This window comes from Heterodontus francisci, chromosome 33 (genome assembly GCF_036365525.1).
Source record: "Heterodontus francisci isolate sHetFra1 chromosome 33, sHetFra1.hap1, whole genome shotgun sequence".
In the NCBI taxonomy this organism is placed as follows: domain Eukaryota; kingdom Metazoa; phylum Chordata; class Chondrichthyes; order Heterodontiformes; family Heterodontidae; genus Heterodontus; species Heterodontus francisci.
Window position 1 is genome coordinate 56,573,990 of NC_090403.1, and position 20,961 is coordinate 56,594,950.

The 20,961-nt window shown below is 43.7% G+C and overlaps 1 protein-coding gene across 5 annotated transcripts in view; it reads left to right on the forward strand.

Annotated features, from left to right (window-relative positions):
- Positions 1–20,961, forward strand: part of smarce1 (SWI/SNF related, matrix associated, actin dependent regulator of chromatin, subfamily e, member 1) — a 490,930-nt gene that overhangs the window by 443,909 nt on the left and 26,060 nt on the right. For 4 of the 5 annotated variants that reach the window (XM_068013668.1, XM_068013667.1, XM_068013669.1 and 1 more), the window contains 4 exons: positions 6,093–6,164; positions 9,777–9,857; positions 10,685–10,816; positions 12,513–12,684. In XM_068013668.1, coding sequence (XP_067869769.1) covers positions 6,093–6,164; positions 9,777–9,857; positions 10,685–10,816; positions 12,513–12,684 — 457 coding nt within the window. The remainder of the gene's footprint in view (positions 1–6,092; positions 6,165–9,776; positions 9,858–10,684; positions 10,817–12,512; positions 12,685–20,961) is intronic. The other variant, XM_068013672.1, reaches the window with a different exon arrangement.

Genomic DNA, 20,961 nt, shown 5'->3' on the forward strand with positions numbered 1-20,961 from the left:
GAACATATTCGCATTGAAAGGGAGGAAGTATTAGCTGTTTTAGTGGGCTTAAAAGTGGATAAATCCCCAGACCCAGATGAGATGTATCCCAGGCTGCTATGTGAGGCAAGGGAGGAGATTGCAATGGGGTCTGACATAAACTTTCAAATCCTCTCTGGCCACAGCAGAGGTACCAGAGGACTGGAGGATAGCGAGTGTGATACCATTATTCAAGAAGGGTAGCAGGGATAAACCAGGGAATTAGAGGCCAGTGAGTCTAACATCAGTGGTAGGGAAACTATTGGAAAAAATTCTGAGGGACAGGATTAATCTCCACTTGGAGAGGGAGGGATTAATCAGGGATAGTCAGTATGGCTTTGTCAGGGGGGCGATCGTGTCTAACAAACTTGATTAAATTTTTCGAGGAGGTGACTCGATGTGTAGATGAGGGTAAGGCAGTTAATGTAGTCAACATGGACATCAGTAAGGCTTTTGACGAGATCCCACTTGGGAGATTGGTTAAGAAGGTAAGAGTCCATGGGATCCAGGGCAATTTGGCAAATTGGATCCATAATTGGCTTAGTGGCAGGAGGCAGAGGGTGATGGTCGAGGGTTGTTTTTGCGGGTGGAAGCCTGTGACCAGTGGTGTACCACAGGGATCGGTGCTGGGACCCATGCTTTTTGGAATGTACATTAATGATTTAGACGTGAATATAGGAGGTATGATCAGTAAGTTTGCAGATGACACAAAAATTGTTGGTGTCGTAAATAGTGAGAAATAAAGCCTTAGATTACAGGGCGATATAGATGGGCTGGTAAAATGGGCAGAGCAGTGACAAATGGAATTTAATCCTGAAAAGTGTGAGGTGATGCATTTTGGGAGGACTAACAAGGCAAAGGAATATACAATGGATGGTATGACCTTAGGAAGTACAGAGGGACCTTTTGGTGTACTTGTCCATAGATCACTGAAGGCAGCAGCACAGGTAGATAAGGTGGTTAGGAAGGCATATGGGATACTTGCCTTTATTAACCGGGGCATAGAATATAAGAACAGGGCGGTTATGATGGAGCTGTATTAAATGTTAGTTAGGCCACAGCTGGAGTACTGTGTACAGTTCTAGGCACTACACTATAGGAAGGATGTGATTGCACTGGAGTGAGTGCAGAGGAGATTCACCAGGATGTTGCCTGGGCTGGAGCATCTCAGCTATGAAGAGAGACTGGGTAGGCTAGGCTTGTTTTCCTTAGAGCGGAGAAGGCTGAGGGGAGATATGATTGAGGTATACAAAATTATGAGGGGCATTGATAGGTTAGATAGGAAGAAACTTTTTCCCTTAGCGGAGGGGTCAATAACCAGGGGGCATAGATTTGAGGTAAGGAGCAGGAGGTTTAGAGGGGATTTGAGGAAAAATGTACTTACCCAGAGGGTGGTGGGAATCTGGAATGCACTGCCTGAAGAGGTGGTTGAGGCAGGAACCCTCACAACATTTGAGAAGTATTTAGATGAGCACTTGAAACGCCATAGCAGACAAGGCTACGGACCAAGTGCTGGAAAATGGGATTAGAATAGTTAGGTGCTTGATGGCCGGCACAGACACGATGGGCCAAAGGGCCTGTTTCTGTGCTGTATAACTTTATGATTCTAATACCTCCTGCGATTGCATGGGAAGGTGCCATGGGAAAGGGAAGAGGTGTCGGGGTAATGCAGGAGTGGACCAGAGTGTCGCGGACGGAACGATCCCTTCAGAATGCTGACAGAGAAGGGGAGAGAAAGATGTGTTAGGTGGTGGCATCACGCTGAAGGCGGTGGAAATGGCTGAGGCTGATCCTGTGGATGTGGAGGCTGGTGGGCTGGAAAGTGGGGACAAGGGTAACCCTGCCGCAATTCTGAGAGGGAGTTGAAGGGGTGAGGGCAGATGTTTGGGAAATGGGTTGGGCACGGTTGAGGGCCTTGTCAACCACAGTGCTGGTGAATCCTCGGTTGAGGAAAAAGGAAGACATATCCGAGGCGCTGTTGTGGATGGTTGCATCATTTAAACGGATGCGTCAGAGGCGGAGACACTGGGAGAATGGAATGGAATCCTTACAGGAGGTAGGGCGTGAAGAAGTGTAGTCAAGGTAGCCGTGGTAGTCGGTGGGCTTATAATAAATACGTGTTGTCAGCCTATCCCCAGCGATGGAGACAGAGAAGTCGAGGAAGGGAAGGGAAGTGTTGGAGATGGATCATGTGAAGGTGAGAGAAAGGTGGAAATTGGAAGCAAAGTTGATGAAGTTTTCCAGTTTGGGTCGAGAGCAGGAAAGGGCACCGATACAATCATCAATGTACCGGGAAAAAGAATTGGGGAAGGGGGTCTGAGTAGGACTGGAACAAGGAATGTTCGACATATCCCACAAAATGACAGGCATAACTAGGACCCATGTGGGTACCCATAGCAACCCCTTTTATTTGGAGGAAGTGAGTGGAATTGAAGGAGAAGTAGTTCAATGTGAGAACAAGTTCAGCCAGGCGGAGGAAGTTGGTGGTGGATGGGAACTGGTTGGGCCTCTGTTCAAGGAAGAAGCGGAGAGCTCTCAAACCGTCCTGATGGTGATGGAGGTGTAGAGAGATTGGACGTCCATGGTGAAGAGGAGATGGTTAGGGACAAGAAACTGTCGAAAAGACGTAGGGTATCAGAAGAGTCATGGGTGTAGGTGGGAAGAGACTGGACAAGGGGAGAAAAAAAAGATTCAAGATAGGAGGCAATAAGTTCTTTGGGGCAGGAACAGGCTGAAACGATGGGTCTACTGGGACAGTCCTGTTTGTAGATTTTTATCATTTTGTCTTGCCTGTTTGTGTCAGTTTGTTCCCTCTTAAATCATTTTGTTGAGCTCGAGGGGCCTGATCCCTGGCAAAGCAGTGCTTGAAGCACATACAACTCTTCTAATTTGCGCATGCATTTCTTAGTGACTGGTTTGTCTTTTTAAAATTTCTTTGTCCCAAGAGATTTGGAAAGGGTTGTTTTTAGTGATGTTGTCTCAGTGAATAAAATGAGAATCAAACCATCAAGATCTGTTGGTATCAGTAAGCTTAAAGTTGGACTTCAACTTTATATTATTCCCCCGAGGCTCAATAATACACCAAGTGTTTACAGCTCAGAAACAGGCCATTTGGTCCAACAGGTCCATGCTGGCTTTACGCTACACATGAGCCTCCTCCCTCCCCACTTCATCTCACGCTACCAATATATCCTATTCTTTTCTCCCTCAAGTGTTATTCTAGCTTCCCCTTGAATGCATTTGTACTATTTGCCTCAACCACTCCCTGTGATCGTGAGTTCCACATTCTAGTCACATCTGTATGATGCACCAAGATACAAAGGTTAAACACTCATCTGATTCACTAATTTCCTTTATGGAAGGGAATCGGCCTCCTTACCTGGTCTGGCCTACATGTGACTCCAGACCCACAGCAATGTGGTTGATTCTTAACTGCCCTCTGAAATGTAACAAGCCTAACAAGCCACTCAGTTGTCAAGGGCAGTTATGGATGGGCAGCATGCTCACATCCCACATCCCATGAAAGAATAAAAAAAACACTCTCTGCTGTAGTTAATGGTTCATTCTCTGATTCATACTCTTAGTCCTTCAACTTACATAGAAACATAGAAAATAGGAGCAGGAGTAGGCCATTCGGCCCTTCGTGCCTGCTCTGTCATTCATTATGATCATGGCTGATCATCCAACTCAGTAACCTGTTCCCGCTTTTGCCCCATATCCTTTGATCCCTTTAGACCCAAGAGCTATATCTAACTCCTCCTTGAAAACATACAATGTTTTGGCCTCAACAGCTTTCTGTGGTAGTGAATTCCAGAGGCTCACCACTCTCTGGGTGAAGAAATTTCTCCTCATCTCTGAAAGGTTTACCCCGTATCCTGAGACTATGACCCTTCGGGACTATGTTCTATTTTCCATTCTGTTTCTTCATATCTTATTTTTCAGTGATGTCCTTCACTCAACATCCAACCCTTTCTATTTTTTATCTGGCCAATATTGAGTTAAACTATAGAATGGTTAACATCTACTCACATTGCAATGGTAGAATCACTGTTCTTGATCTCATGCCTTTAGGTCAGTAGTGCATATGTTTCTCCCCAAAATCTTCAAACCCATGGGCTGGTTTTAGATTTTTGCCTGACAGGTGTAAAGTTGGTGGAGGGTCTGTCATCAGTGAGCTGTGAACCCCACTGCAGCTCGATGGTTGGGCGGGTAAGAAATGGGCTCACTCCCACTCTGAACTGGCTAGTAGGTCAGGACAGGGCAGGGGGCCGCTGGGAAGTTGATCCCAGAGAAGGTTGAGCATAGGCCAGAAGAAAGCTGCAGTATGTTAGTGGGGGCCATCTTTTTTTTTGTACCCTCCCTTCTAGTAGTTGTCTTGCACTCCTGAGGTGTCAGCTTGGACTCAGTGGTGGCATTCACCTCGGAGTCAGAAGGTTGCTGACAGTTAAATCAATTGATGTGACAGAGAGATTAAAGCAGCTAACTGCATAGGATATATGGCACAGAAACAGGCCATATCGGTGTCTATGCTGCACTTGAACCTCGCATCTTTCCTCATCCAAATCTATCATCGTAACTATTCCCTTCTCCCTCATATGCTTGCCTTGCTTCCCTTAAATGTATCTATACTATTCATTTCATCCACTCTCTGTAGTAGCAAGTTCCACATTCTCATCACTCTTACCTATTTTATACCAAGTTTACATTGGATGTTCCTGTCTGTCGTAGCATGCCCTCTATCATTGCTCGCATGACAATTATAGTGAGTGCCATATTCCTCACTCAGTGAATACCCTCTGCTTTCTCTTGATTCCTAATTTACATTTTATATTGTGTGTATGTGTGTATATATATATATATATATATATATATATATACATATTTTGCCTGCATTAATAACCAATGGCTGGCTCGGTGTCCTCTCTCTCTTAGGTTCCCATTAGCCAGATAAATGGATACTTTCTTTAATATTTAATATAAAACATGCTCTGTTATTAGCTCTTCTCTTGAGGGTTGAGCAATGCAAGGCTAAAATGTACATACATTATCATAATGAAAACTGTGGTACATGAAAAATTAATAGCTGGAGCACCATTTAATTCACTATGATTTTCCCCTGCCAAAACAAGTTCTTTGAAAACCCCAATGTGGTTGTAGTGGTACCTGTCAACACAGATGACAATCTGACAGAGTAAAATCCAGGATTTTAAATGGTAGTCTAGCAGTAATATCCCAACAAGCAGAAATTTGCAATTTCCAAAAATAAATGTGTTTCTTAAATGGGGTTGGCTTACAAATGTCCCTTAAATTATGCCGCAACTTTTAATTCAACTGGACAAATAGGTTTTAAAGTGATTATCTTTCAGACCACCTTCGGCTTCATTTTTCCAGCCATGGTGATTGAATTTGGTTTATAAGAAATCTGCATAATCCACAAATTCTTCACTGAAATTTTGGGAGTGCTGGAGAGAACTGAGAAATGGCCATCTTTACTCTGGGTGAGATATTGAACTTATAATTGTCGTCCATTTCTTTCAATGGAAGAAGGAAGTGCCTGTATAAATTCTGCTACTATACATTTCCAAATTAACACATCGTGTTCGAGGCTACATTATTTCTCAACCTCAAAACCCATTGTTGTAATAAACGTGTGCTGTAGTGAAAGGTAAATCTCGTTGATGTTTGAGGAACTTGCTCTTTAAATACACCAAATGGTTCACAGAGTGACTTGGGGCTTGAAAATTCCAGTTACTAACTAATCAGGCTCTGTTGTTCTATAGATTTGGTGCGGATGTACTGAGAAAAAGAAAATCATATTCGAGCTTTGACAACTCTATTGTGTTATTCTAAACCACCTAAGAGCACCATCTGGTGGCAACTCTTGCCACCTATACATTTTTAAATAATTTGGAATCAAGCTGATCAAGCCAAGTGGTTGGGTGGGAACAAAGTTGAATTATGAAGTGATGTAACTAGATTTATTGGGTATTGTTAGCAAATGCCTTTTTATCAATGTGTTTTACTGACCATTTCCATCGTGTGTAACAAAATACATGACTTGTGTTTATGAATAGGATTCTTGTGGCCCTACGGCACCATTCCACAACGGAACTCCACGTGCTTCCAGTATAATTGGCAGGGAGAAGGTAACTATCAAACTTCTAAATCTATAGGATCGTAATAGCAAGAGCAAAAGAGCAGCCTTGACAGGCTAAAGGTCAGAGAGTGAGTCCCAAAAAAAGACATTCCAAGCATCCATCCTCTTACATAGAAGTCAGTGGGTTTCACCTCTATTAGAAATAAATAGGAGGGTGAAGGGGATTTATTGCTCGTTTAAGTAATATAAATTCAAAGTATTTAGCAGTGAGAAGCACCTTTTGAAAAGCATTAGGTTGCCGGGCAAAATGTGGGAAGGGATGTTCTACAGGGATCGCTGCTGGGCTGATGTTCACAACTTACATTAACGATTTAGAGTCAAGGAATTGAACATGCAATTTCAAAATTTGTGGATGGCACCATATCGATAATTGTATTTCATACAAAGGAAGAATGCAACAAACTTGCAGAATATTCATGTAAGTGGCAAATTAATTTCAATATAGACAAGTATGAGGTGGTACATTTTATTAGGAAGAATAAGGAAGTCGCATACTGTTTGGATAGTAGGTATAAATGAGGTAGAGGAGCAAAGAGATCTAGGAATACAGATACACAAATCATTTGAAGTAGCAATGCAGGTTAATGCCGTTTCTAAAAAAAAAATGCAAACCAGGCCCTCACTTCTAGATGGTTAGAATTGAAATGCAGCGATGCTATGTTAAACTTGTATCAAACCTTGGTTAGACCACACTTGGTATACTGTACACATAAAAAGGATATAAAAGCATTGGTAAAGGTGCAAAAAGGCTCCACAAGAGTAATTCCAGAAAAGAGAGGATATTCTTATCAGGAAAAGGCTGAATAGCCTGGGGCTCTTTTCTCTAGAACAGAAAAGGCTGAGGGGTGACCTGATAGAAGTCTTCAAGATGATGAAAGAGTTTGAGAGGGTAGATGTAGAGAAAATGTCTCCACTTGTGGCAAGTTCAAAACTAAAGGCTGTAAGTATATGATGATGACAGCAACATGCAATTAAATACATCTTTAACATAGTAAACCATCCCAAGGCACTTCACAGGAAAGTTACCGACCAAAATTTAGCACGAAGCTGTATAAGGAGCGATTAGGACAGGAGCATGGTGAAAGAGTTGAATTTTAAGGAGTACCTTAAAGGAGGAGAGAGAGAGAGAGATATAGATAGGTGGAAGGGAGAGAAGCTTAGAGACAGTTGAGCAGATGACCTCACTCTTAGTAACAAAGAGGCCCAGGGGTTCCTCGCAATTGTTGTTGGAGGTGAGGGTGGAGGAGATGGGGGAGAGGGGTTTTAGAAGATGGTTTGTAGTGGAGAAGAGAAGCTGGGGTTTATCATTGCATTCCAAAATGATCCTGGAAAAGCGAGCAGATTTGGCAGAGTTTTGGGAGCAGGACCTGATAGTAAATGCCTGCTCAGGTCGGGAAACAGAACCCGACCCGAACCCGACTGAACCACCCACAGCGGACCCGAGCCCAACCCGGCCTGAGTCCCTCTGATTTCGCCCCGAGCCCGACCTGACCCGACCCGACCCGACCTGACCATCCCTATAGAGTTATAACAGCTGTGCCGGCCATCAAACACCTAACTATTCTAATCCCATTTTCCAGCACTTGGCCCGTAGCCTTGTCTGCTATGGCGTTTCAAGTGCTCATCTAAATACTTCTTAAATGTTGTGAGGGTTCCTGCCTCAACCATCTCTTCAGGCAGTGCGTTCCAGATTCCAACCACCCTCTGGGTAAGAACATTTTTCCTCAAATTCCCTCTGAACCTCCTGCCCCTTACCTTAAATCTATGCCCCCTGGTTATTGACCCCTCCACCTAAGGGAAAAAGTTTATTATCTAACCTATCTATGCCCCTTATAATTTTGTATACCTCAATCATGATCCCCCTCAGCCTTCTCTGCCCTAAGGAAAACAAGCCTAGCCTACCCAGTCTCTCTTCATAGCTGAGATGCTCCAGCCCAGGCAACATCCTGGTGAATCTCCTCTGCACTCACTCCAGTGCAATCACATCCTTCCTATAGTGTGTTGCCTAGAACTGTACACAGTACTCCAGCTGTGGCCTAACTAACATTTAATACAGCTCCATCATAACCTCCCTGTTCTTATATTCTATGCCCCGGTTAATAAAGGCAAGTATCCCATATGCCTTCCTAACCACCTTATCTACCTGTGCTGCTGCCTTCAGTGATCTATGGACAAGTACACCAAGGTCCCTCTGTGCTTCCTCAGGTCCTACCATCCATTGTATATTCCCTTGTCTTGTTAGACCTCCCAAAATGCATCACCTCACACTTTTCAGGATTAATTTCCATTTGCCACTGCTCTGCCCATCTTACCAGCCCATCTATATCGTCCTGTAATCTCAGGCTTTCCTCCTCACTATTTACGACACCACCAATTTTCATGTCATCTGTGAACTTACTGATCATACCTCCTATATTCACGTCTAAATCATTAATGTACACTACAAACAGCAAGGGTTCCAATGCCGATCCCTGTGGTACACCACTGGTCACAGGCTTACTTACCTTCCTGACACCGAAGCTGCAGCGCATGCGTGATGATGTGATGTCACTCGCTCACTGTGCAGACTCAGTTTCGTCCCAGACTCCCAGCTCAGGTAAGTTTTTTAATTTTAATACTTAGCAGCAGAGCACTTACCGTGTGTGTCCGGCCCGACCCGAGCCCGAAAGCCGGACCCGGAAGATGGGCCTGACCTGACCCGAACCCGACACGTCGTCGGGTTCCGTCGGGTTCGGGTCAGGTAGCAGACCTTTACCTGAGGGGTGCATTACAGGGTCCAACTAAATCCAGTGGTGAATGACTAAACCAGTTATCTGCCATAAATGGTCAAATATGTGTGTCTCGGACTTAAGGCAGTGCAGATGAGGGCTGTATCGGGGGAGTGACCAGGGTAAGAGAGAGAAAAGGTTTTATTGGAGACAAGGGCATCAGAGATGGAGGGGGGGGGGGGGGTGGTGGTGGTGGTGGTGGGTGGGTGAGTGAGTGGGGATAAAGAGATTTTTTTCCCCCTGGGACAGACACAGGTGGAAGGGGGGAGTGGGGTGTGAGTGAAGAGTGATACAAGGAAGTTATCAGAGATGGCATTATCTGTGATTGACAGGATGGGAGTAGCGAGGCCATGTGAGATGGCAAGTTCGATTTGAAGTTTCCTGAGTTTGACTCTAGTCACTTCACAAACCTTTATTTCCAATTATCTTAATGTTGAAGTGTTTGACAAATACCTTGTTTGCATGTGACTTTATCACAAGTGACAGAAGGAGTACACATCTTTTCTGTCTGTCCTATCATCGCAAAGAGAAAATTGGTTTGTTAAAGCTCCAGCCAGTGGTAGGAGGTACTTATTGGTCATTTACAACCTTGCCTGAAAGAACTTCAGTTTTCAATCCTTGATGTATCTTGTTTGTAGTGTTCAAAGTTTATCCATTAAGCCATATATTTCGAATCAAACTCGGGGCAGTCCCACCTGGATACCGATAGCATCCTGTTCTAGTCAGTCTTTACATTTTATTTCATGCTAACTGTTGACAATTTGATGTTTAAAAAGTGTTTTCATTGCCTCCTTGAAATGGAAGATAACATGACATGTTTCTCTTTCCTGCAGACCTCCTCAGGCATCACTATTCCAAAGCCCCCAAAGCCTCCAGACAAGCCCTTGATGCCCTACATGCGCTACAGCAGAAAGGTACAGTATCTCCAGGAATGTATCATAGCATATGCTGCAGCATTTGCTCACCTGGCTGAGACCAGTCCCGTTACACAAGCTAACTGAAGATGGATGCTCCCTATTGTATTATTAGCCTTTCACTGCCTAGAATTTCAAGCAAGGAGTGGGATTACTTTACAGTCTGTACCTCCAGTTTGGTATTCGTTATTTTCTGTATAAACATCTGACATCTTCCATTAGGTGGAGGCTGTAATGTATTACTAAAGGGAAATCTTTTGATAAAACATCTGGACTTCATTAGATTCTGGTCTGTAACTCACTACTGCCTAGTTTAAAAGTGAGTCTTCCCATAGGTGCAACTTTAAAAAAAAAAGACATCTTTAAAGGTTGTGATCTGCTTTAACAGGTGTTTCTTTTTCCTCTTTCTATTCTTATTTAAACACTTTTTGCAAGTTATTAACTTGGATAAATGACTGAGTCCGACAGTGTGATCGGCTGAATATATTCTCCTGGCATTTAACCTGTTGCCACTCAGCAATCATTTGTCATCCCATTTACATCCGTGTGAGACTTCAACTCCTTTGCATTCTCAGATGTACTAACTTCTCCCAGCCAGCTTCCACCGATGATGTCACCAAGAGCTGCAGCTTAATTAAATTTAAATAAATATATACTTTCAAAAAAAATTTCTAGGAGTACTAATCACAGGACTCCCTTCTTAATGCCTAACTGTAGTAAGTACATTCGGGTGTTGATCGTACTATACCCATAAACTGTCTGGTTGACAGTGTGATAATTCTATTACTGTATTAGCTCTGTAAATAAGTCTCCTTATTACGTTTTAGGTATGGGACCAGGTTAAGGCCTCCAATCCTGATCTGAAGCTGTGGGAAATAGGGAAAATCATCGGTGGAATGTGGCGGGATCTCACAGATGAGGAAAAGCAGGAGTATCTGAATGACTATGAAGCAGAGAAGGTAAATCAGCAGGAACAGGATTTCTTTCAGTAAATGAGTTTCAGTGAACATAAAGTCATCTGATTTGTTAGTGTCAAACATAAGTTTGTTCTCCTTTTCTGTTTTCTTTTGTCCTTGTTGACGAGAGGGATGTCAGCATTGGGAAATGGAACATATATTCACCTCAGCACTACTGCTCAGATACATCACGAGTTAGGTACAGAGAAAGCTCCCTCTACACTGTCCCATCAAACACCCTCAAGTCAGATACAACACTGGTTGGATACAGAGTAAATCTGCTCCAAACAAATTCACCTGTTTCCCCCTTCCCGCAGCTTGTACTGTGTCATTTGGAATTTCAGTTTCTCAGCCATCCTTTGGAGTGATATTGCCAGCTTTCGTTCAGTCCAGGGCAGCTTTGTTCTGTGGATCCAGGCCTTCTGGGAACAGAATTAAGTCTTTCAGCCCATCAATCTGGCCTGAATTTGAACTCTCGCTCTCAGTGAAGGATCTATGAGCTTGTTTTTTTTAAGCGACTATTCCAGGCAATCTCTGTGTCAAAGCTTTGTAAAAGTGCAGTATGTTTTATTATAAAGGCATGCTTGGGACTTTGTGTTTTCTCCCCATGGCCTCACCACCCCACAGCCAGATTTCTGTAGAAAATATCGTTCCTCGTTGATCAAGAGTTTAATATCTGTGAGCACAGAGTGCTATCTACTTTTACAACAGAGATTCAGATTTGTGTCAAGCTCTTGGACAGAGGGGAAAGAAACTTTATAATGTAATTAATTAATTTGGTGAGTAAACTGCATGAAAACATTAAGATATTGTTTCTCTTCGAATGAACACTCTTAAAGAAAATTAATTTAATCTTTCTTCAGAATTGAAAGATCCACTCTTGCCCTTGACCCAGAAGATTTTGTAGGGTAGCATATAGTAAGGGATGAGTTTCATATCTGTGGTTTATGCTAATCTCTCAACTTTGTATTTTTCCTTTGTATATGTTTTATTTTTCACTCTAGTACCAGGCCATTTTGCCTGTTTGAAGCCAAGGGGCTGGATTGAAGCAAAAGGGAAATCATTTTGCTTGTTCTAATTGAACTGGTTTAATCTAGGCTAACAAAACTTGAAGCTTTAAATTTTTCCACTGCTTGACATTTTATAAACGGTGATACCGAGAATTAGATAGAAAGCACTTTGCAAACCCTTTCAAGCTTTTATTGATCTGAATGGTAGAGGTGTGCTCTGTTACAGCTCCAGATGTCACCCCAATGCACGTCTTCATGTGCAATCAAGTAATTTGTTTTCAGTGGTATTTATCGGCACTTGGGTAGTACGAATATTTTGGGAAATGTCTTGATTCTGTGTAACTGGTGCTGAAAGTTTTCATTGATGAAAATGAAGCTGGGGCATTGAATGACGTCTTGCAGCACAAGGTGCTAGGATGTGAGTTTTCATTCTTGTGATTCCCTACATATGAAGGCTATCCAGGAACCTTCTAGGAAGAGGGGGACAGTTGGGAGAGTCACTAAAAGCCACTGTATGTACCTCCCAGAGATGGGCTTAGATTAGACGAGATCAGCTCACAAGTTGCTACCTCTTCTCTACTGAGAGATTGGTACATCCCCTTAGAGAAGAAAAACAAAAACATTCTTTGGGAGGAATGGGTTGCTGCATTTGATTGTTCCCACTCTATGGGATTTATTTCTATTTTCAGGTTGAGTACAATGAAGCCATGAAAGCATATCACAACTCTCCTGCCTATCTCGCTTACATTAATGCAAAAAGCCGGGCTGAGGCAGCACTTGAGGAAGAGAGTCGCCAACGGCAGTCACGGATGGAGAAAGGAGAGCCTTACATGAGCATCCAGCCAGCTGAGGACCCTGATGGTAAGCACAGCCTATACACAGCTCAACACTGCTATATGTTCTGTGCGTAGATAGAATTTAATTCTGTCCTTGTAGACTTTCACTAACCACATCCTCTGTCCTGGTTATGACCACGAAAGTATTAAAAATAGTTGTGCAAACTAGCTGATAACCTTCATGGTGAACATGGATACTCAGTGGTTGGCAGTATGCCACCATCGTTCAGAGTTTACGGTACCCGCATAAAGGGAATACAAATATACACGATGATGCCTTTATTATAAGCAAGGCTAATCAGTGGGAATTCCTGCAAATTTGTGCGCCTGTCCTGTGATTTTCTCAGTCAGTAGTATGAGTCTGCTTCTGTTCTTGCAGCCTGTTTCTGTCTCTTGTCTCATTTTTGCTGACTTGGTTTCCCTGTATTGCCTCCTATTTTGTTGCCTGTTACTATTCTGTTAGTGACAGGTTGGATTTTCTGATGAGTGGTTTACCTGACGTACCCCCCACCGCCCCCCCCCACCCCAGCCTGTCTGCCACCTACAAGCTCAAGTCAGGAGTGTGTTGGAATATTGACCACTTGTCTGGATGTAGCCAAAGCAACACTAAAGAAGCTTGACGCCATCCAGGATAGAGCAGTTTGCAATAGTAAGATCCCAGATTTGATCTCTGGCTGGTACAGGTTTCACTGATCTCAACCTGGAACGGCAACTTTTCTACTACAGTTATTATTGGTGTCTTTGGCCTGGGGTTCCTGCTCTTGATCGTTATGAAGCCACTTCAGTTGGAAAAGTGCAGGCAGATTGGATTGTGATTACCTGTGATTCCTTGCTAGGCTAAGTAAATACTTGAGCAAAATACCACAGCACTGCAGCTGTCCCAGCATGCCAATACTTGTGGGACAATAAATTAACTGGGCAAGTTCTGAAGCTGTCACTGAGGTTACTGATAAAAATCAGAACTGATAAAATCCAACTGTTTCCAGTAACCATCTGCCCCTCCCTTCATTCTTAGAGCTAAGTACAAACATCAAGTTACAATTTTCCTGGGGCCAAAAATGCTTCTGGCAAATAATATGCACAGTCTGATTTCGATTTTATTGGAACAATCGTGTGATTCCTTTTTTTACTTTAATTTAAATCGTAATTTTTTTCAAACTGAGGTCTCTATTTTCTTGGGGTAATGGAATCCAGGGCTGCCTTGAAGCCATCAGATTTCTGCTTGTTGGAGCATGCATACTGCTTGCCGTGTAAACGCTGCCTCTGTACTCGATGCTTTTTCTTTATTTGTTCAACTACTAATATATTATTTCTGTTGCTCTGTACAAATCCTGTTAAAAGCTTCTGCAACAATAGCACTGCTTTGCTTGGACTAGCTAAAAATTCCTTTGGCTGTTTGGACATTGGGGCCCTCAGTTAAGAATATCTGGTCATCTGATGGTAGTAGGTGCAGCACGTGATTTGATGTTGAGGCATACAGATTAGGAAGATCCTAGATTTGATCTTTAGCTGGAGTCGTTTGCAACGTCTTTTGGCCGTTTGGACAGGGGCCCTTGCTCAGGTGTGCCTCAAGCAGTTTGGATTTAAGCGTCGTGGGACGTTTTACTGTGTTAAAGGCTCCACATAAATGCTGCTGTTGTAAGAAAGGTCAGGGGTGGGTGGTGGAGTGGCAGAGGGGTTTAGGGAGGGAATGCTGGAGAATATGGATTAAGCAACTGAAGGCATGGCTGCCAGTAGTAGGGTGAAGGGAGAGGGGATATACAGGGGCTAGGAACAGAGCCATATCTTGAAGAAATTTCAGAGATGGGGAGGGGTGAGACTTTGTAGGACAGACCTCTTTTCATTACTGTATCTGCCACTTTGAATGCTGTAGTGCGATATGGCACCTTCTGTATAAAACTATAAAGATTTCAGGTTCTTAAATACGTTTAGTTTTTCTCTTCCCCTAACTCCAAAAAACCCCTCTTAATTGTTTAGTGTGTTATGCATTCACTGTCCAAGCAGGAAAGCAGATTTCTGATCTTTAACTGTTTCTGAACTCACTACTGAAAGGTGTGTAGGGGCGACTTCACTTTACATCCAATCTGTAATTTTGTCAAATAAGAACTTTGCCTGACGATTGTTTGTCATTCCTGATGAGCACGATGGGGGCAGAGGTGTACACTTGTGTAAGGCATCAGCTTGTATCATATTACTCTGCTTTGCCCTTCCTTGAAGTTTTGTTGCTGTCAGTGGAATTTGCCAAGTTTGCATGGCACACTGTCAACTGCTAAATTATTTTTCACAAAGAAGTATTCACAAGTAACTACCCCTCCCTGTCCCAGGGCCTATCCCTTTTTACATATCACATTGATCATGCAGTTTCACTTGATAGAATCACACAATGAGAAATTAATGATCCAGTTTGACTGAGTATGGCATCAAGGGACCCTAGCAAAACTGGAGTCGGTAGGAATCGGGGAAAACTCTCTACTAGTTGGAGTCAAACCTAGCACAAAGGAAGATGGTTGTGTTTGTTGGAGGTCAATCATCTCAGTCCCAGGACATCACTGCAGGAGTTCCTCAAGGTAGTGGCCGAGGCCCAACCATCTTCAGCTGCTTTATCAATGACCTTCCCTCCCTCCATAAAGTCAGAAGTGGGGATGTTTGCTGGTGATTGCACAATATTCAGCACCATTTGCGACTCCTCAGGTACTGAAGCAGTCTGTGTCCAGATGCAGCAAGACCTGAACAACATCCAGGCTTGGGCTGATAAGTAGCAAGTAACATTCATGCCACACAAGTGCCAAGCAATGACCATCTCAAACAAGAGAGAATCTTAACATCTCACCTTGATGTTCAATGGCATTACCATCGCATCCCCCACTCTCAACATCCTGGGGATTACCATTGACCAAAAACTGAACTGGAGCAGCCACAGAAATGTTGTGGCTACAAGGGCGGGTCAGAGGCTGGGAATCCTGTGGCGAGTAACTCACCTCCTGACAGCCCAATGCCAGTTCACCATCTACAAGGCACAAGTTAGGAATGTGATGGAATACTCTGCTTGCCTGGTTGAGTGCACCTCCACCAACACTCAAGAAGCTTGACGCCATCCAGGAGAAAGCAGCCCACTTGATTGGCACCCCATCCACCATCTTAAACATTTACTCCCTTCACCATTGACGCACAGTGGCAGTAGTGTGTACCATCTACAAGATGCACTGCAGCAACGCACCAAGGCTGCTTAGACAGCACCTTCCAAACCCGCGACCTCTATCATCTAGAAGGACAAGGGCAGCAGATGCATGGGAATACCACCACCTGCAGGTTCCCCTCCAAGCCACACACCATCCTGACTTGGAACTATATCGCCGTTCCTTCACTGTCTCTGGGTCAAAATCCTGGAACTGCCTTCCTAACAGCACTGTGGGGGTACCTGCACACCAAGGGTTGCAGGGGTTCAAGAAGGCAGCTCACCACCATCTTCTCGAGGGCAATTAGGGATGGGCAATGAATGCTGGCCTAGCCAGTGGCGCCCACATCCCACAAACTAATTTTAAAAAAACTATATTGCTCATATGGTTCAAGAAAATCATTTATACTTTCATTCCTTTTGCACATACTATTTTGTTTAATTTGTTTAATCACACTTCAACAGCACTTAGGCTGTGCTGGGTGGAGTTTGATAGGGAGAAACTGTTACTAATGGCAGTCAGTAACCAGAGGACACAGATTTAAGGTCATTGGCAAAAGAACCAAAGGGGAGATGAGTTTTGTTTTACACAAGTTATGATCTGGAATGCACTGCCTGAAAGGGCAGTAGAAGCATATTCAGTAGTAACTTTCAAAAGGAATTGGATAAATGCTTGAAAAGGAAAACTTTGCAGGGCTATGGGGAAAGAGCACGGGGGCGGGACTAATTGGATAGCTCTTTCAAAGAGCTGGCATAGGCAGGTCTCCTGTGCTGTAAGATCCTATGTTCCATACATAATGAGCCACATGAACAAGTAGCTCTTATCACACTTACTTGCCCTGCTCCACTGTTCCTTCATCCACCTATCTAATCTAATCTAATCTTAAATATCGACCTAGTTTCTGCCTCAACTCTGTGTGTGCAGAAGTTGCTGCTACCGTCTGTTCTGAATCACTAATGTTTAATCTTGTATCAATGGCCCCTCATTCTTGACCCTTCAACACTGGAAATAGCTTGTTTCTATCTAAACCTGTCCAATTATTTGGTAATTTTAAACACTTCTGTCATAATCTGCAATGTTGTAATAAAAAATGCCCCAATTTTCCAGGTTTTTCTGCATATCTGTATCGTGTCATACCAGGGCAGCATCCTAGTGAATCTGTGTTGAACATTCTCAATAGTTTCAATATCCTTCCTGTAATGTGGAGCTAAATATGGAGCAAAGTATTCTAATTGAGGTCCTGTTGAAGCTTCGTATAGGCTCATATTGACTTTTATATTTAATATCTCTTGAGATAAAATCTAGAACTCGTTAGGTTTTTTTCTAAGGCCTCATCAATCTTTAATGTTCTGTGAACGTGTTCCCTCAGATCCCTATGCTCTTCCGCGGAACTGAGCCTACTTCCATTCACAGTATCGTTACTGCTTTTTTTTACCGAAATGCATCAACTCACATTTCTGACGCTGAGTTTTATTTGCAACTGTGTAGCCCATTCCACCATCTTATTAATATCCCTTTGCAGCTTCCTTTGGGCTATAGTCATGGGGATTCGATTGTAAGGGGAGTAGATAGGCGATTCTGTGGTCGAAAACGAGACTCCCGAATGGTATGTTGCCTCCCAGGTGCACGGGTCAGGGATGTCTCAGATCGGCTGCAGAACATTCTGAAGGGGGAGGGTGAACAGCCAGTTGTCGTTGTGCACATAGGCACCAATGATATAGGTAAAAAACGGGATGAGGTCCTACAAGCAGAATTTAGGGAGTTAGGAGCCAAGTTAAAAAGTAGGACCTCAGAGGTAGTAATCTCAGGATTGCTACCAGTGCCACGTGATAGTCAGAGTAGAAATGAAAGAATAGTCAGGATGAATGCGTGGCTTGAGAGATGGTGCAGGAGGGAGGGGTTCAGATTTTTGGGACATTGGGACCGGTTCTGGGGGAGGTGGGACTATTACAAATTGGACGGTCTACACCTGGGCCGGACTGGAAACAATGTCCTTGGGGGTGCTTTTGCTAATGCTGTTGGGGAGGGTTTAAACTAATGTGGCAGGGGGATGGGAACCAAATGAGGAGGTCAGTGGACAGTAAGGACATAGTAACTAAAGCCTGTAAGGAACTAGATAATGAAGTCAGCGTGACTAAGGGAAAGAGTAGACAGGGAGCAGATGATGAACGCAAAGGGACTGGTGGTCTGAGGTGCATTTGTTTTAATGCAAGAAGTGTAGTAGGTAAGACAGATGAACTTAGGGCTTGGATTAGTACCTGGGAGTATGATATTGCTATTACTGAGACTTGGTTGAGGGAAGGGCATGATTGGCAACTAAATATCCCAGGATATCGATGCTTCAGGCGGGATAGAGAGGGAGGTAAAAGGGGTGGAGGAGTTGCATTACTGGTCAAAGAGGATATCACAGCTGTGCTGAAGGAGGGCACTATGGAGGACTCGAGCAGTGAGGCAATATGGGCAGAACTCAGAAATAGGAAGGGTGCGGTAACAATGTTGGGGCTGTACTACAGGCCTCCCAACAGCGAGCGTGAGATAGAGGTACAAATATGTAAACAGATTATGGAAAGATGTAGGAGCAACAGGGTGGTGGTGATAGGAGATTTTAATTTTCCCAACATTGACTGGGATTCACTTAGTGTTAGAGGTCTAGATGGAGCAGAATTTGTAAGGTGCATCCAGGAGGGTTTTCTAGAGCAGTATGGAAATCGTCCAACTCGGGAAGGGGCCATACTGGACCTGGTGTTGGGGAATGAGCCCGGCCAGGTGGTTGAAGTTTCAGTAGGGGACTACTTTGGGAATAGTGATCACAATTCCGTAAGTTTTAGAATACTCATGGACAAAGACGAGAGTGGTCCTAAAGGAAGAGTGCTAAATTGGGGGAAGGCCAACTATACCAAAATTCGGCAGGAGCTGGGGAATGTAGATTGGGAGCAGCTGTTTGAAGGTAAATCCACATTTGATATGTGGGAGGCTTTTAAAGAGAGGTTGATTAGCGTGCAGGAGAGACATGTTCCTGTGAAAATGAGGGATAGAAATGGCAAGATTAGGGAACCATGGATGACAGGTGAAATTGTGAGACTAGCTAAGAGGAAAAAGGAAGCATACATAAGGTCTAGGAGGCTGAAGAAAGACGAAGCTTTGAAAGAATATCGGGAATGTAGGACCAATCTGAAAGGAGGAATTAAGAGGGCTAAAAGGGGTCATGAAATATCTTTAGCAAACAGGGTTAAGGAAAATCCCAAAGCCTTTTATTCATATATAAGGAGCAAGAGGGTAACTAGAGAAAGGATTGGCCCACTCAAGGACAAAGGAGGAAAGTTATGCGTGGAGTCAGAGAAAATGGGTGAGATTTTAAACGAGTACTTTGCATCGGTATTCACCGAGGAGAGGGACATGACGGATGTTGAGGTTAGGGACAGATGTTTGATTACTCTAGGTCAAGTCGGCATAAGGAGGGAGGAAGTGTTGGGTATTCTAAAAGGCATTAAGGTGGACAAGTCCCCAGGTCCGGATGGGATCTATCCCAGGTTACTGAGTGAAGCGAGAGAGGAAATAGCTGGGGCCTTAACAGATATCTTTGCAGCATCCTTAAACACGGGTGAGGTCCCGGAGGACTGGGGAATTGCTAATGTTGTCCCCTTGTTTAAGAAGGGTAGCAGGGAAAATCCATGTAATTATAGACCGGTGAGCCTGATGTCAGTGGTAGGGAAGCTGCTGGAGAAGATACTGAGGGATAGGATCTATTCCCATTTGGAAGAAAATGGGCTTATCAGTGATAGGCAACATGGTTTTGTGCAGGGAAGGTCATGTCTTACCAATTTAATAGAATTCTTTGAGGAAGTGACAAAGTTGATTGATGAGGGAAGGGCTGTAGATGTCATATACATGGACTTCAGTAAGGCGTTTGATAAGGTTCCCCATGGTAGGCTGATGGAGAAAGTGAAGTCGCATGGGGTCCAGGGTGTACTAGCTAGATGGATAAAGAACTGGCTGGGCAACAGGTGACAGAGAGTAGCAGTAGAAGGGAGTTTCTCAAAATGGAGACGTGTGACCAGTGGTGTTCCACAGGGATCCGTGCTGGGACCACTGTTGTTTGTGATGTACATAAATGATTTGGAGGAAAGTATAGGTGGTCTGATTAGCAAGTTTGCAGACGACACTAAGATTGGTGGAGTTGCAGATAGTGAAGGGGACTGTCAGAGAATACAGCAGAATAGAGATAGATTGGAGAGTTGGGCAGAGAAATGGCAGATGGAGTTCAATCAGGGCAAATGCGAGGTGATGCATTTTGGAAGATCCAATTCAAGAGTGAACTATATAGTAAATGGAAAAGTCCTGGGGAAAATTGATGTACAGAGAGATTTGGGTGTTCAGGTCCATTGTTCCCTGAAGGTGGCAACGCAGGTCAATAGAGTGGTCAAGAAGGCATACGGCATGCTTTCCTTCATTGGACGGGGTATTGAGTACAAGAGTTGGCAGGTCATGTTACAGTTGTATAAGACTTTGGTTCGGCCACATTTGGAATACTGCGTGCAGTTCTGGTCGCCACATTACCAAAAGGATGTGGATGCTTTGGAGAGGGTGCAGAGGAGGTTCACCAGGATGTTGCCTGGTATGGAGGGCGCTAGCTATGAAGCGAGGTTGAGTAGATTAGGATTACTTTCATTAGAAAGACGGAGGTTGAGGGGGGACCTGATTGAGGTGTACAGAATCATGAGAGGTCTCGACAGGGTGGATAGCAAGAAGCTTCTTTGTTCTTTGTTCTAAAGAATTAACTATACCACCGATTTTTGGCATTATTTGCAGATTTGACATCTTTCTCTCTAACCCTGTATCCAAATCATTGATGCACACCGTGAATAGAAGTGACTCCATAATTAAACCCTGTGGGACACCACTACCCACTTCCAAATACACTGAAAAACTATTATCTCATACACAATTTTAATCCAGTTTGCTATCCTCCCCTAATTCTACACCCCTTAATCATCTCTCGTAATCTCCTATGTGGTACCTATTCTAAGATCAACCCACTGCATTCCCAATGCATTTCCCCAACTACATTTGTCTGTTACTTTGTAGAATTCTTTTGAATTGTCAAGCAGAATCACTCCGTTTGCCAT